This window comes from Panthera uncia, chromosome F2 (assembly GCF_023721935.1).
Source record: "Panthera uncia isolate 11264 chromosome F2, Puncia_PCG_1.0, whole genome shotgun sequence".
NCBI lineage: Eukaryota > Metazoa > Chordata > Mammalia > Carnivora > Felidae > Panthera > Panthera uncia.
In genome coordinates, this window is record NC_064812.1 from 36903102 (window position 1) to 36919575 (window position 16474).

The following is a 16474-nucleotide window of genomic DNA, read 5'->3' on the forward strand; positions in this document are numbered from 1 at the left end:
ACATAAGATCATGGCATAACAAATGAAAAATGAAGAAAGGCAGTAAGCTCAAGATGAAAGTCTTCAAAGGGAAATGGCATTTCATTTTGATCACCAGGTGATGAAACACAGCCAACTCAAGAAGGCAATAGCACACGGCCAGCTGAAGGATAACCCCCAACTCTCAGAGGACATCACACTGTGGTTACTCTGATTAAACTGAGCTAGTGCCCTCAATAAACAACAACCCCCCCCCCCCCCCCCCACCCCCACACCAAAATGGCCTACCTTACTAACATGAAGACGGCTGTTTGAACCACGAACTGGAGGCAAATTATCTTCCATCGCTGGAAATGTTTCAGTTTCATGAAAGTATATTTTATTTTCTTCATTTTTAATTTCTGATACCCAACTCTGAGAAGAGGGAGAAGAAAGTGAACATACAGTTTGAAGTAATTAACCAGGTGTTAGAAAGGACTATACATCATCATAGTTTCTTAAGTGTTCATTTTTTGGGGGACAATTTGGTCATGCCATTCTATCTGTAATGTTCTTCTGCTATTTTATTTTTTTTAATGTTTATTTATTTTAAGGACAGAGAGCATGAGTAGGGGAGGGCAGAGGGAGATAGAGAATACCAAGCATGCTCTGCGCCATCAGCAGAAAGCCCTATGTGGGGCTTGAACTCACCAACTGTGAGATCATGCCATGAGCCAAAATCAAGAGTTGGACCCTTAACCAACTGAGCCACTCAGGCGCCCAATCTACTCTTCCTTTAAATTGTGGTAAAATACACAAAACAAAATTTATCACCTTAACCATTTTTAAGTGTACAGTTCAGTATTGTTACACACATTCACATGGTGCTGCCCTTCCTACTTTCATTATCTTGCAAGCTTACTCTCATCCCTTCAAACAAGCTTTTCCTGAACTTCCTGGTTGGACTAGAAATGCTCCTCCTCCACGTATTAGCACAGAGATTTAAAATCATCCATGTATTGGGGCGCCTGGGTGGCGCAGTCGGTTAAGCGTCCGACTTCAGCCAGGTCACGATCTCGCGGTCCGTGAGTTCGAGCCCCGCGTCAGGCTCTGGGCTGATGGCTCGGAGCCTGGAGCCTGTTTCTGATTCTGTGTCTCCCTCTCTCTGCCCCTCCCCCGTTCATGCTCTGTCTCTCTCTGTCCCAAAAATAAAAATAAAAAACGTTGAAAAAAAAAATTTAAAAAAGTAAAATCATCCATGTATTGTTCATCTCTCTCACATTCTGTAAATTCCTTTGGAGGCAGAACCTATGTCTTCGTCTCATCTTCGTGATGTATGAACCTAGCACAGTGCCTGGCACATAACAGGCTCATAATAATGTTTATTAAACTGAATTGTTACAGGTTCTAGGCAGAAATTGAGAAGTTTCTTTGTTATCTGTGAAATTCTATTATTATTATTCAGCAGCTATATAGTGAGGGTCTAATATATGTCAAACCATATTAAATTAGACATGGTTGATATAGTGATAAAATATATTATCTGTATCAGGAGGCAGGGAGACGAAAAGGAGGCAGACAGATGAAAACAGAAGAAGAAACAGAAAAACAGTAAGGGAAGAAAGGTGAAAAGGAAGAGGAGGAATTACAAAGGAAGAAAGAAAGAGAGAAGGGGGGCAGGGGGCAGCAGCACAGAGAGGGAGAAGTGGCAGGGAAAAGCATGAAAGAAAGGGAGATGAGGAGACAAAATCAAGAGGTGACTGAGAAAGAACACACGGTTGGGAAAAAGCAGATTCTGCAACTAAAACTAAGCTGTTTTTCCCTGGAAAATAAAGCCAAAGAACTCTGGACATAAACTACTAATTTAACTCGTAGATTAATTACCAGATTTTCAATTTCAAGTCAATAAAATGGCAAAACGAGAAAGTTTTTAAAAATGTAGCTTTCTGGGTTAGAGAATACATATTCCTCAAAATTGTCTTCAAATATATTATCCAACCCAGTAAAATATGCTGAATAAATAAAGTAAAACAACAAAGAACTATTTCTCCAGAATCCATTTTAGGAAGTTATCTCTTCAGCAAAAGGAAACCACAAAGAACTCTGAGGAAACACAAGTAAATATGTATCTGGTGGAGAGGAAGTTTTCCTAAATATAAATGCAAGAAAAGATAATAAAGGATAAAACCAAGAGTGATTACATAAAATGTTTTTAATGAATAAACATGAAGAACACCACACACAAGATTTAAAAGACTAATGACAAATTGAAAGAAAATTTAGACTATATACGACAGATCTCTTACAAATTAGTAAGAAACACAGCAATAGAAAAATCAATAAAGGGATATCTCCTCCTGGCCCTGATAGAGTATCAGGGACTGGATTTACCCTCTTGCTTAACTCTAGAAAACCAGATAAAATATATGAAACAATGATTTTCAGACACTACACAATAGGTAGCACAGGACAATGATCCCTGAAAGAAAGGAAACAAATGAGGTAAGTCTTGCATCTGTCCCAATTTACTGCCTGTAATTTCCAGGCTACAACATAGGGAAGGGCAACCCAAACAGCCCTGCGGTCTCATTGAGTTCAGAGGAACAGAGTGCAGGCTTCAGGGAGGCAAAGACTGCAGAGATACGGGGTGCAAATAGCCAAGAAGAGGGAGCCAGACAGAGAACACTAAAGATGACCTGAATAGCACTGTATATCTGTTCAAGAAATTTAACTCATAGTCAAAATCTTGCTTATAAAGAAAACTTGAGACCTAGATGGTATCAATGGTGAATTCTGGAAAATATTTAAGGAAGAAATAACAGTAATTACATACAAACTTTCCTAGAAAATTCAGGAAGAGAGAACACGTCCCAACTCATTCTAAAAAGCCACCATTACCATGTTACCAATACCAGACAACAACATTACAAGAAAATTACAGACTAGGAGCTCTCATGACTGCAGACACAAATATACTTCAAAAAATTTTAGCAAATTAAATCCAGCAATATATAAAAAAGACACATCATGACCAAGTAGAATTTATCCCCAAGTGCTATATTGGTATAACATTTGAAAAGAGTGCACATAATATACCTTATTAACAGGCTACAAAGAAAATCTTATTTTCCTCTCAATGCAGGAAAAGAATTTATAAACTTCTGTAACTATTCATGATAAAAATTCTCATCAAACAAGGAATAGAAGGGACCCTCCTCAGCATTATAAAGGGTCACATCATAAAATCTAAAGGCAACATTATACTTAATGGTGAAAAAAAAGCTGAATGATAATCTCCCTAATATTGTGAGCAAGACAAGGATATTTGCTCTTACCATTTCTATTGAACATTGTACTAGAGAGCCAAGCCTGTGCAATAATGAAAGTAAAAGAAATAAAAGGCAGCCATTCTGGAAAAGCCAAAGGAGACCTTTTATTATTTGTGGATAACATGATCCTAAATATAAAAAATTCCAATGAATCTAAAAAAAAGTTACTAGAACTAATTTGTAAATTTAACAAGATTGCAAAGTGCAAAGTCAATATAAGAAGACCATAAACTATAAACTTGCAATGGACAAATAAAAGTGAAATTAAAATTCCACTGATATGAGGTATCTACATTAGTCAAACTTATGAAACAGAAAGTAGAGTGGTGTTTGTCAGGGGCTGAAGGCAGGGGGAATTGGAGAACTGTTGTTTAATGGGTATAGAGCTTCAGTTTTATATAATAAAGTTCTGAAGATTGATTATACAAGATGAATATAACACTACTGAACTGTATACTCAAAAATCTCTGAACATAATGGGCACCCGGAATGGCTTAGTCAGTTAAGCGTGTGATTCTTGGTTTCAGCTCAGGTCATGATCCCACAGTTTGTGAGATTGAGCCCCGTGTCGGGCTCTGTGCTGACAGCATGGAGCCTGCTTGGGATTCTCGGTCTCCCTCTCTCCCTGCCCCTCCCCCACTCATGCTCACACGCTCTCTCTCAAAATAAATAAACTTTAAAAAAATTTAAAAAAATTTTTTCATGTCTGAATATAACAATGTGAATATAACACTAATGTACACTTAAAAATGGCTAAGATGGTAAATTTTGTGTGATATGTATTTTATCACACCAAAAATAAATAAATACATAGTACATACATAAAATTTCGTAACTAGAGTGACTTAGAATAAGCAAAAAAATTGAAATTAAAAAACACTAACTTTGGGGTGCCTGGGTGGCTCAATCAGTTAAGCATCCTTCTCTTGACTTCAGCTCAAGTCATGATCCTACAGTTTGTGAGTTAAGCCCCTCATCAAGCTCTGCACTAACAAAGCAGAGCCTGCTTGGGATTCTTTCTCTCCCTGTCTCTCTGCCCCTCCCACACGCATGCTCTCGCTCTCTCTCTCAAAATAAATAAATAAAACTTAAAAAATTTTTAAAAATAAAAAACATTAACTTTTACAATAGCATAAAGTATATTATATACTTAGGAATAAATTTAAAAAATATGCAAGAACTACACACTAAAAACTACAAGATACTGGGACAAAACTTTAAAGAAGACTTAAATGAACAGAAAACATATGATGTTCATGGATCAGAGAATTTCAATATTGTTAAGATGTCAATTATTCCAAAATTGATCCATAAATTCACCACAATCCCAACCCAAAGACAAGCAAGTTATTTTGTAGTAACTGGCAAGCAAAGGACCCACAGGAGCTAAAACAACAATGAAAAAAGAACAAAGTTGGAGGACTTGTACTATCCAATTTTAAGACTTAATATAAGCCTTACCAGAATCAAGAGAATGAGGTACTGGAGTAAAGAGAGACATTTAGATTAATGAAAGAGAATAGAGAGTCCAGAAATAGACCCGTACATACACGGTCAATTCATTTTTGACAATGCTACCAAGGTGTTCCATGGGGAAAGGATAATCTTTCATAAAATGGTGCTTGAAACCTTGAATACCTATATTGTATGTGTGTATCCAAAAATGATAACTGATCCTAGAACTAAATTTAAAAGTTAAAGCTAGAAACTTTCTAGAAGAATCATATGAAGGAACTTGGGGATCCGGGATTATTAGACAAAGACTTCCTAAATAGGACACAAAGTACAGACTGTAAAAGAAAAATTGATTTCATCAAATTAAAAACCTTTGCTCTTCCAAAGACACTATTAAAAAAATGAAAAGGGAATCCACAGGATATAGAAAATACCTGCAAAAGGTGTATCTAATGAAAGATACGCGTGTTACAACTCAATAAGAACACAAATAATTCAATTTTTTTTTAATGGGCAAAGGATTTCAAGACTTTTCACAAAAGAAGATCTATGGATGGCAAATAAGCACATGAAAAGACACTCAGGAAAGTCGGTCATTAAAATGGAAATTAAAACCACAATGAAACACCACGGCATACTTAATAAAATAGCTAAAATTAACAAAACTGGCATTACGAACTGCCAACCAGGATGCAGAGCAACAGGAACTTTTCTTTTGTTAACGATTATTTATTATCGAGAGACAGAGAGAGACAGCATGAGTGGGGGAGGAACAGAGAGAGAGAGACACACAGAATCTGAAGCAGGCTCCAGGCTCTGAGCTGTTACCACAGAGCCTGATGCAGGGCTTCAACTCACGAACCATGAAATCATGACCTGAGCTGAAGGCAGATGCTTAACCAACTGAGCCAGCCACCCAGGCACCCCAGCAACAGGAACTTATGCCACTTTGGAAAACATTTTGCTCAACCGGAAAGTGGATAAACAAACTGTGAGATACCCACACAATTCAATACTACTCAGTGATTAAAAGAAACCAACTGTGAACATGCAACAACATAGACACATCTCAAAAGCATGATGCCAAATGACAGAAGACACAAAAGACCACACATACTGTATGGCTACATTTATAGGAAAGTCTAGAAAAGACAAATCCGTATGACAGAAAGCAGATCAGCGGTTACCAGGGACCAGGGTGTGGAGTCAGCACTGACTACACAGGGGCACAAGATAACTTTTTAGGCTTAATAGAAATGTTTTATAGCATATACATGTGTCAAAACTCAGTGAAATGTAGACCATTGCTATTTTTTATTGAATGTAAATTATACCTCAATAAAGCTAAATCACTAAAGATATAGCTATTAAAAGAAGAAATTCAACTGATAAAAAAATTTAATGTTGCTAGTAATCAAATACATCCTTATCATGTTTTCAATTATTTGATTAAAAAATGATTACAGTATCCAGTGAAGAATACCTTAATTTTTTTTAATGTTTATTTATTTTTGAGAGAGAGATAGGGACAGAGCATGTGCACAAGAGAGTAAGCAGGGGAGGGGCAGAGAGAGGAGACACAGAATCCAAAACAGGCTCCAGCCTCTGAGCTGTCAGCGCAGAGCCCAAAGCAGGGCTCGAGCTCACGGAACACGAGATCATTACTTGAGCTGAAGTCAGACACTTAACCGACTGAGCCATCCAAGGGCCCCAGTGAAGAATGCCTTAAACGGGCATTCTTACATACTGTTGGCGAAAAGGCACAACTTTTCTGAGAACATGCAAATGTGTTTCAACAGTCTTAGAATTATTCAAATCCTTTGATCAAGCAGCTTGAATACTAATAATTTATCTCGAGGAAATAACCAGGATGGTACAAAAGAAATTATAAACCAACATGTTTGTAGAGCTCTATTTACAGAAGCTGAGTGAATTATTTTTCTCCATAGGATAGGATAGAATTTTGTTCAGTCATTTAAAATACACATGTGGGGCACCTGGATGGCTCAGTCAGTTAAGTGTCGGACTTCGGCTCAGGGCATGATCTCCTGCTTCGAGAGTTCGAGCCCCGCGTCGGGCTTTGCGCTGACAGTTCAGAGCCTGGAGCCTGCTTCAGGTTCTGTGTTTCCCTCTCTCTCTGCCCCTCCCCACTTGTGCTCTGTTTTTCCCTCTCTCTCAAAAATAAATATCAAAAAATATATACAATTAAACAAAATACACACGTGGATGTACAGACACAAACATACACATTCACAATATTCTCCTGCGTATGAGAAGCAACCAATACCACGTAAGTGATTGCCACTAAAAGCCCTTCAGTGACAAAAAAAGAAAGAAGTCTACGATTTTGGAAAAGTGAAGTGGACATATATTTAATGTGACAATGTCACAAAACCCACAAAAACCGGGGTCACTCTATACCTTTATATCACCGTCAATTTTTTCCCATTCTTCTGCTGTAAAGCTGGATGCTGTTGCTGCAGGCTTATCTTTCCTCAAAGCTCTACTTTCAGGGGCCAAGCCTCTAAGGCGCTTTTCACAAAATTCCGTAAGTTCAGGATAATATCCTTCCTCACCAGACCTTTAAAAAAAATTCAGACTTTGGAGTTACCACTTTATTTAGAGATCATGTAGTCTGGTGGTTTACAGGCTGGGCTCTGTGGAGCAGAGGGGTTCTGTGGAGATCTCCAGGGCAGCCCCTGCACAGGGATGAAGGCCGGAGTGTGGGCTCCCCACTCCCCTTCCTCAACCAGCACAACCTCCATTTTTACGTTACTCTATGGAGTGAAGCCGTGAAGGAAAAAATGGAGCCCCAAAGACACCAGTTTCCATCACACATTTTGAAAGCTGAGTAACATTTTCTCTCCTCTTTAACATGTGTTCACTTTGTTACATAAGATAATTTTAAGTTACAAATGGAAATTAAATATTAGAGATAGGCACACAGCGAGACTGGATTTCCCTTCCAAGGAGGAGTTTGTAGCTCAATTTTTTCCCCCAAAGGGATAGGAAGAAAATGGCAAAGGAAGGGTTCAGAACAACACATCTCTAACCAACCACTCCAGGAACAGAATTCACTCCTAGAGAGTTAAATGGAAAACTCTGTTCATTGTTGTTTAAGGAAAATCAATCCTTTCCATTTCTCTTGTAAGCCTGTTTACTTTTAAATTTTTAGAAAAATTGAAAAAAAATCCCACTTTCGAATTAAAATTTTTAAAATAAGTTCCAAACCAATGCAATGTAATTTAATTAAGCCATTCACAGAATTTCTTAGAACCAACATAACATGGCTTTTAAACTCTTCCATCGTGCCAGCTTCTCATTTGCTTTATCAGTCCTTGACCAAACATAAATGAAAAGGTGCATACACTGCTGAGAAAAAAAGGAAAAATATGATATCTTTCACCGTTCCATTTCAGAAATGATGACGTTATGACATCTACTCTGGCTGGGCATAAGCAGGGATGCTTAGGGAGGACAGGAGGCTGAAGGTGGTAACAGAGAAAAAAAGGAGAGGACACAGTGATGAGGAAGGGGGTCACAGGGGAAAAAATACAGAACTGCCACCAAGCAAAAGGAACGCTACTGATGTGCTCAAAAGGAGCAATTCCTGCTCCACAAGTGCTTCTGCAATATTAGGAAGGAAAGGAAAACCCCCCATGACATCCAAAATAGGTGGCACACATTGGTATGCCACAGGGCAGTGTTCTTGGAATGGGCTCCCTTGACCACCTCCATGTCAATCAGCCAGGCACTTGTTTAAAAACATATGTTCCTGGGCCCCACCCCAGATTTCCCGAGGCAGGATCTCTGGGAATGGGACCCTCAAATTTGCATTTTTAACAACCATATCTGATGTATATTAAAGTCTAACAATCACCACCACGGGGTCCTCCCCCTGAGAAGGCCCGGATCCCCTGCCTTCTGGTCCTACATCCTGGTCTTCCCGTCATCCTCTCCTTGTGACCAGCTCACAGTAAGTTAGCATCTTTGTTGGCAGATAGTATGGAGGGGGAGAGTACCAAAGAACTTTATCAACCGGTAGGCTGGTGAGCTAACCTCATCTCCTAATGGCTACTCCCACGGCTACTTTACCTTCTCCTAGAAAACGTGGAGGAAGCAAGAAAAATATCCTCTTGAATACTAATGAGACTAAATGGCATGCTGGAAGTAGACCTAGCCAGAACCCTGGATCAAACTAACCACTGGATCAAAACAGTGATTTTGGAAGCTAACTTGGGGGAAAAACAAAACAAAACAAAAAAAACAACATCAATGTTTGAAAAATTTCTGCAATATTTCTGAGAGTTTCAACTTTCAGAAGGCACAATATAATTGGCATACTGAAACATAAAATGATTTTTGAATGCTTACCTGAGCACACAAAGAATTTTTTCCAAGTGTTTAACATCTGAACATTTTTCAATATACTTGAAATCCAAATGTTCAACGGGAATTTTAAATGTTTTTGTTGTTCCAAAACCCCACAATGATGGATAATCTTTGGTAGTCATGGCTGAAATGTAGCACAGAAAAAAGTTATGAAGTATATACATAGTAAGACTTAATTTGGATAGTAGTAACCATCTAGGCATTTCTGTAACATTTATTTTTCAAGTCTATGGAAAAGGAGCTGTGTTTTTTCTAAGAAGGAAGGCTGCTCATTTTAAACTCTCTCTCCCTGATAACAACAGTTAAGTCATTCCCTGCCTTTACATTCCCTGCTGCCCAGTCACATCAATGAACAGCTCCCAGATCTGTGTTCTAACGGCACTGTGCCCATACCTTTCTCATGGCATGTATTTTAATTATGTATTTTTGTCTTCCTTTCTAGACTGTGAGATTTTACTTTATTATCATATATTCAGGACTAACATAAGTAGTGCCTTAGACCTTTAAGAAACACTTGCTGAGGGGCACCTGGGTGGCTCAGTTGGTTAAGTGTCCAACTTCAGCTCAGGTCATGATCTCATGGTTCATGAGTTTGAGCCCCGCGTCGGGCTCTGTGCTGACAGCTCAGAGCCTGGAGCCTGCTTTGGATTCTGTGTCTCCCTCTCTGCCCTTCCCCTGCTCATACTCTATCTCTCTCTCAAAAAAATAAACATTAAAAAAATTTTTAAAAAAAAATGCTGAGCTGAAATGGGAATGGGGTATTTGGACAGTTTCACTTTAATGATACTGCTGCTAATTATGATGATAATAATAACAACAGCAAAAAATACACAGTTCTAAATGAGTGCTGGGCACCACCCTAAGAACTTTACATACATTACCTCATTTAATCTTTCAACTACTGTAGCAGGTAGGTTTTATTTTAAGTAACGAGCTGTAATAACACTTAGGGATCTAAGTTACTGTATGCCATGGATTATCTCACATAATCTTCAAAAACACTCTCGAGAGGGGAATTAATAATTACTATTTTACAGATAAGGAAGTTGGTATTTTAAGTAACCTGCTGAAGTCATGTAACTATTAAATAGTGAACTGGGGATTTGAATCTCAGTTGGCAACTGCAGAGCCTACATACTTAGCATCACACCCAGGCTTTTCATCTGCAGGTGGCAACCCCTGCTATCAATTTAGTGAGTTGCGATTAGCACTGTCTTATAATGAGACAGAACAGAACAGCAACAAAAATATCTGACTACTTCACATACCATTAAAGTAAATACTTGTTTTGTAAAAACTTTTATTTCATGTCTATACAAATGACAAATGTGTGTAAATACATGCACACGTTGCAAATAAATTTCTTATCATGAGTCATTGTCAAAATTGTTTAAAAACACTGCAGTAAAACATATTGGTTTATAAATTTTAAAACAGTTAAGTAGCAATGGGTCTAATTCACCAGGAGTATTTCCTCCAGCATGCCTGCCCTCTGGGATTCTGGTCCTACATCAGACCTCTGCAGAAAGAGAGGTGCTTCTGGTTCTCCATGTTCCTGCTGGCTTTGACTTGGGCATAGAAAAGGGATTGACAGTTCATCAGCTCTTGGATGAAATCCAACTGAGAACTGAGATTATGGTTTGCACACTATACTGGCAAGGCCCAGGATGATGAATATGTCCCATCACAAGGACAGCCTTAAGGGTAGAAGTTACTGGAGAGCAACATGAAGAACTTTTAAATGATTGCCGCTGCCCAGAACAGAATGGGTTGCATTAGAATTTTTCCAAAGAGTTGGAGGATCTTTCACGGGAGAAACTTAAAAACATCCAACAGGATTAAAATACATGATCTCAAATTGAATTTATTTTGCAACCCCTGAAATTTCACGATTTGAAGAAATCACAGTGAAAAGCATTTGAAATAACAGAGTCATCTCTTACCTAAGCAAATGAATTTCATTCTGCACAGTTTTAACATTTCCCTGAAAATCCTTTTTGAAAATTACCATGTTTGTTTGGGTTGTTTTCCGGCACAATGCACATCTTACTAAATGTTAATTTTCAAGTTCCAAAAAGGAAACCATACAATATTCGCTCTCATTTGAACCTTTCCACATGTTTGGAATTTGATTAGGAAAAACCTCGGTCCTAGTTGGATTTAATCTCTTCATCATCATCCTGATCCACATCCATTTCCCATATGCCCTAATCAGCGGGCAGAAATAACCTCCAGTGCAAAGTGTGATGCGCAACAAGAAAACCGGTTTTCTTCCACCTGGGCACCTTCTTTCCAGAAACCACAGGGCCGAGCGCCCCCTGCAGGCAGAGACCGAAAGGAAATGGCTTCCTCAGCCATAGCAACGGTTTGTGTACAGCACGGCCGCCGAGGGGCGGGGGAGGCTGGTCAGGGACAGGCCGGGAACCCTCAACTCTACAGCCAACCCAAAGGTCAACGGGCCCTTGAGGACACTGAGATTGCTCCCCATTCCCCAGCTCTGGTCGCCGCCGGCGGATCCCAGCAACCCCCGTCCCAACATCGGCCACCGTCAGCTGCAGGAAACTAAAGCCCGTTTGTTCATCCCATAACTCGCTCCCTCAGTCGAGTCCGACCGTACATTTGCTTCTTGGGGTCCGCCTTTAACCCCAGCTCCCTGAGGGAACTGCGATGGGGAGATGTAATTTACTCCTGGCCGGCGGGTACTCACCTGGCTCTCAGACCCAGCGTTGTGGAAGGACGAGACCGCTACACAATTCACCGCAGGTGCCGAGATGGGGGGAGTGTCGCCCCGCCTGGGCACCCAAAGGCCAGAGGCTGAGCGCCGGGGGCGGGACTAGGGCCTCTTCGAATGATTGGCTGGCCCTCGATCTGCCGCACTGATTGGCCTCCGCGCCCAGCTTTGCCGGCACAGATCATTAGGGAGAAGTTAAGAGTCCAAGTGAGAGGGTTCCCTTTCTGTTTTGCATTCGTTTTTGATGGCGTTAAAACGCCGTTACAGTTCTGGATAGTTAAAAGTACCAAGAACTGTAAATTGATAACCATTCCATTTCAATTTTAGAAATATAATTAAATGTTCAGGATATCTACAAGGCAATCCAGATTTAGCCCTTCCCCTTTACACAAAAGAGTAAATGAAAGAGTCTGCCTTCCTTTGCAGGTGTTCAACATTTTCTGAGCGCTGGTTATGAGTCAGACACTGTACTGGGCACCGGGATACAAAAGCAAATAAGGCACAATACAATCCAAATGAATAAAGCAATATATATCATTTGTGGGGAAATATATTTCACTTTATAATTTCAGATTAGTGCCTGGCACATAACAGGAATTCATTAATGCAATTCGCCCTCCTCTCTGCACTTAAATTAAATCTACAGTCCTTTAGCAGGCACCAATAGTGGTAAAAACTCTGCTAAAAACATGATTAACAATACATTTATTATTATTTCCATTGCCAGTGCTAGAGAATGTTAAATTTGAATATTTATAGACAGATTCAAACTTTAGCATAATCCTTAGTAAGCTTTATTAAATTGTCATGGGGAACGTCATCACATGCCCCAATCCATGCATAATCATTTCACACCTCATTCCAGCCAACAAACTTCACTCAAAACTATGTCCTAGGTTTAAAACACTGTTTTAACACTATTCTAACTTCCAGCATGGGAGAAATCCTTTAAATATTCAGTGAAACGGTTGTAATTCCACATGCCCTGTACTTTTCTTTTCACTGTTTTCTTCTGGTTATAATTATGTATATACATTTATGCTGAATAAACAAGTAGGATAAAAAGTAACATGACTGGAATAGACTATGTAGGCAAAAGAAAATTATCACTATCATCTTCATAGAGTTAAGACTTTGCATCCAAGAAACAAGGATGGATATATACTTTAATTTTTCTTTGAATGTATATATATTCAAATATATTTTTGAAGAAAAACTAATAACCTTGTAGAAATTAAAATTATACCAGAAATGAAAATCCCAATAAATGGATTAGAAACTAAAATTGAGGGGTGCCTGGCTGGCTGTTAGTGGAGTGTGTGACTCTTGATTTTGGGGTCATGAATTGAGGCCCCATGTTGTGTGTAGAGCTTACTTTAAAAAAAAAAAAGAAAGAAAAATTGAAGGCACCTTTTAAAGAGCAAAGAAACAAAGGAAAAGGAAAGATGAGAAAGTCAGGTCAATGAAGTCTAATATTAGATTTTTAAAAAAAGACCTAGAGAGAAGAAAATATCGAGGGCAGGAAGTTACTAAACAATTCAAGAAAATTTCCCAGAATTGTAGAGCTTTACTTTCCAGGTTGAAAGTACCCACCCAAGTGACCAGAACAGTGGAAAAGAGCCCCATACCAAGGCACATATTATAAAATTTCGATACACTGGCAAGGAAAACTCTAATTTTCCAGAAAGAAAAGGCATCACACACAAAGAATTAGATAGAAGAATGGTTTTGGACTTCTCAACGATATTGGAAACTAGTGGACTATAAAACAATCCTTTGAAATTCTGATGCTGGTGAAGAACACCAGAAAAGATCATTTCAACGCAGGGGGAAAAGCATGGGAAAGGACAGATAAGAAAGAAATAAGTCCTGTTACCTGCTTAAGGAACTGCAGAGATCTCCTTAGAATCAAAAGATTAAGTGGTTTAAGTGGGCTGAACTTGTGACAGAGATAGAAAAGGAGTCATATTATCAAGAACCAAATATACCATTCCCAATAGTTTTGACTTTATCAAAATGGAGAGCTACTGAGGATTTTCAGGAGGACAGCGCCATGAAATCTGTATTTCAGAAAGAACAATCTCAAGAGTATGGAGACAGCAAGGCCCGTAGCTGGGAGACTAATCCTAAAACTAACAAAATCATCTTTGTGGAAAACAGTAATACTTAGACAGTAATGGTGGTAATAGTTAACATTTGTTAGGGTAAAAGCTTTTATGGATTTTATTTTGCAACTAACCTCTGAGGTAGGTGCTATTATTTCATGCCTATCCTACAAATGAGGAAAGCGAATCCTGGTGAAGTCACACGGCCAGTTAATAAAGGACACTGTGGATATCTGAACCCAAAGCCTTTTACCAAAGTCCATACTGTTTACTAAACTGTTAAGTACTTACCAATAAGTCCCATTAACCTCAACTTCAAAATGTTATGTTACAACCAAGTACTTCTTACTTCCCTCCACAGCTACCACCCTGGCTCAGCCATCATTATCCTGAACTATTTACATGTGGCCCTTAACTGGCTTGCCCATCCTCACCCATTCCTACATTGTCCACTCTTACAGAACAGCTCAAGTAAGTCTTAATCCGTGTCACTCTCCTGCTTACTCCCATCATGAGACCGTAAGTGAGCAGGCCTCCCTGCCTACCTCAAAGTGTGTATCACAAGGGCTTCATTCTGAAGTGTGAACAAGGCAAGCTTACTTTCAACCCCTGAGCCATTATACTGGCTATTTCCTCAATTTCAGGGATACTCCTTCCTCTTGTCTTGCTATGTCAGGTTCCTTCTCATCCTCCAGCCCTCTGCTCAAAGAGCCAGTCCCCCTTGACCAATTTTCTACACAGAATTGTTCTAGGAGGGGTGGAAATGTCCATGGATTTGTATATGTGAAGAGCCAACTCATTTTTACATCTTCTCAGTTTACACTTTCATACCTTATGTATTTTATTAAGAGTGGCCATTTCTGATTTCATCTATTATTTTTAAATTTTCCACAACTTCAATCTCTGAAGGTAACTTCAGAATCTCAAAGCACTGTACTGACCATCATAAATTCCTCCATTTTGACAATGAAACTGAAGTTAAATGAACTGGCCAGTCACTGAGTAGCAAGGCTGGATTTGAACCTGTTTCCATGAATTTTTCATGAACATACATATCCATAGTCATTGGTAAGCAGTTTAAGTAGGGAACAAGTTATATGTCAACTTTAAGCTCAGATTTACTGATTTTTATATTTATACATCACTATTCAAAAGAATCTTTTAAAGCAATTATATATCTTTTATCTTTTTTTTTTTCCTTAAGAAGGCAAGAGGTAAAATTACTTCCATTTTTATAGATGAAAGGGACACAAAGAGGTGACTGATTGAAATGTTGGTCTTGGATTCCAGTGGTAATACTTTTTCCATTAAACCACTGTCTAATTAACAAGCTAACAATATTCAATTAAACTAACAATATGTAAAATACCTAGGATGAAATAAAAAACAGTTAACAGCAACATTATCCAAAGTGCTGGGAGTTTTTTAGGGGACTGTCGTATCATATTTATTGGGACTCTTTTATCTAAAAGAGACAAGGTCAAGGAACATAGCAGAATTACAAAATTATGAAAGTCATGGGTAAAGAAAACCTAGACCTAGGAAGCACTCTTTAAAAATTTCAGCATGGTAGTACTTTGTATAGCACATAATAAATTTACAGAACTTAATATTCAAAGACGGTGGTAGAAACACAGGGGTTTTTTTTAAATGGCATGGTGAATATTTTGAATTTCAGAGACACACATAGCTATTAGTGAAGGTGGAATGTATCTACTCTTTGAAATGAATATCAGAGGACATTCCATAATGATGGAATCCTGGAACAGATGGAGTATCTGATTATCCATATCCCTAAGATCAAGGCAAAAGTTTTAAACATCCAACCACAGTTCAGTGTAAACTAGTCCCTTTTTTAATATCCTGAAAGCAGAATTTTTTACCTTAATGACTGCACCTCGGAAACTACACCTGCCTTAATAGTCTGCCTCATCTACTTTACTTAGGGTTGACTTTGCCTTACAGAAACAACCACTGAAGTTTCTTTTCCCTCACCCAAGATTTAAAAAATAGTTAAGCATTTTATCAGAAGGCCTATACCAAGTAACAAATGAAAAATATAACTCAAAATAATGCATGCATTATGTGTGTGACAGTAAGTACACTGGTATACTCAATACAAAATGATGCTGGAGGGTTTACAAATTTGATGTAAAACAGGGGCGCCTGGGTGGCGCAGTCGGTTGGGCGTCCGACTTCAGCCAGGTCACGATCTCGCGGTCCGTGAGTTCGAGCCCCGCGTCAGGCTCTGGGCTGATGGCTCGGAGCCTGGAGCCTGTTTCTGATTCTGTGTCTCCCTCTCTCTCTGCCCCTCCCCCGTTCATGCTCTGTCTCTCTCTGTCCCAAAAATAAAAATTAAAAACGTTGAAAAAAAAAAATTAAAAAAAAAAAAAAATTTGATGTAAAACAGTAGTTTCCAAGGAACTTACTTAATCAGACCTTCACAGGGCCCTGGTAAACTTCATTCTCAACAAGGCCCCTACAAGATTCTAGGTCTTGATTAA

At 38.8% G+C, this 16474-nt stretch overlaps 1 protein-coding gene and 1 long non-coding RNA gene across 6 annotated transcripts in view; one reads left to right on the top strand and one right to left on the bottom strand.

Annotated features, from left to right (window-relative positions):
* The window catches only part of SPAG1 (sperm associated antigen 1), a 67722-nt gene extending 55428 nt beyond the window's left edge, over positions 1–12294 (bottom strand). For 2 of the 5 annotated variants that reach the window (XM_049633038.1, XM_049633039.1), the window contains exons 1-2: positions 9117–11525; positions 268–393 (exon numbers count right to left, since the gene is read on the bottom strand). In XM_049633038.1, coding sequence (XP_049488995.1) covers positions 268–393; positions 9117–9337 — 347 coding nt within the window. In that variant the 5' untranslated portion in view covers positions 9338–11525. Of the gene's footprint in view, positions 1–267; positions 394–7163; positions 7324–9116; positions 11526–11841 lie in introns of those variants that run through there. The other 3 variants (XM_049633037.1, XM_049633036.1, XM_049633040.1) reach the window with 3 other exon arrangements.
* On the top strand, positions 11812–12402 carry LOC125924499 (uncharacterized). The gene is made up of 2 exons (XR_007458441.1): positions 11812–11897; positions 12292–12402. It is a non-coding gene; the product is annotated as an uncharacterized LOC125924499 (long non-coding RNA).
* The last annotated feature ends 4072 nt before the right edge of the window (positions 12403–16474 follow it).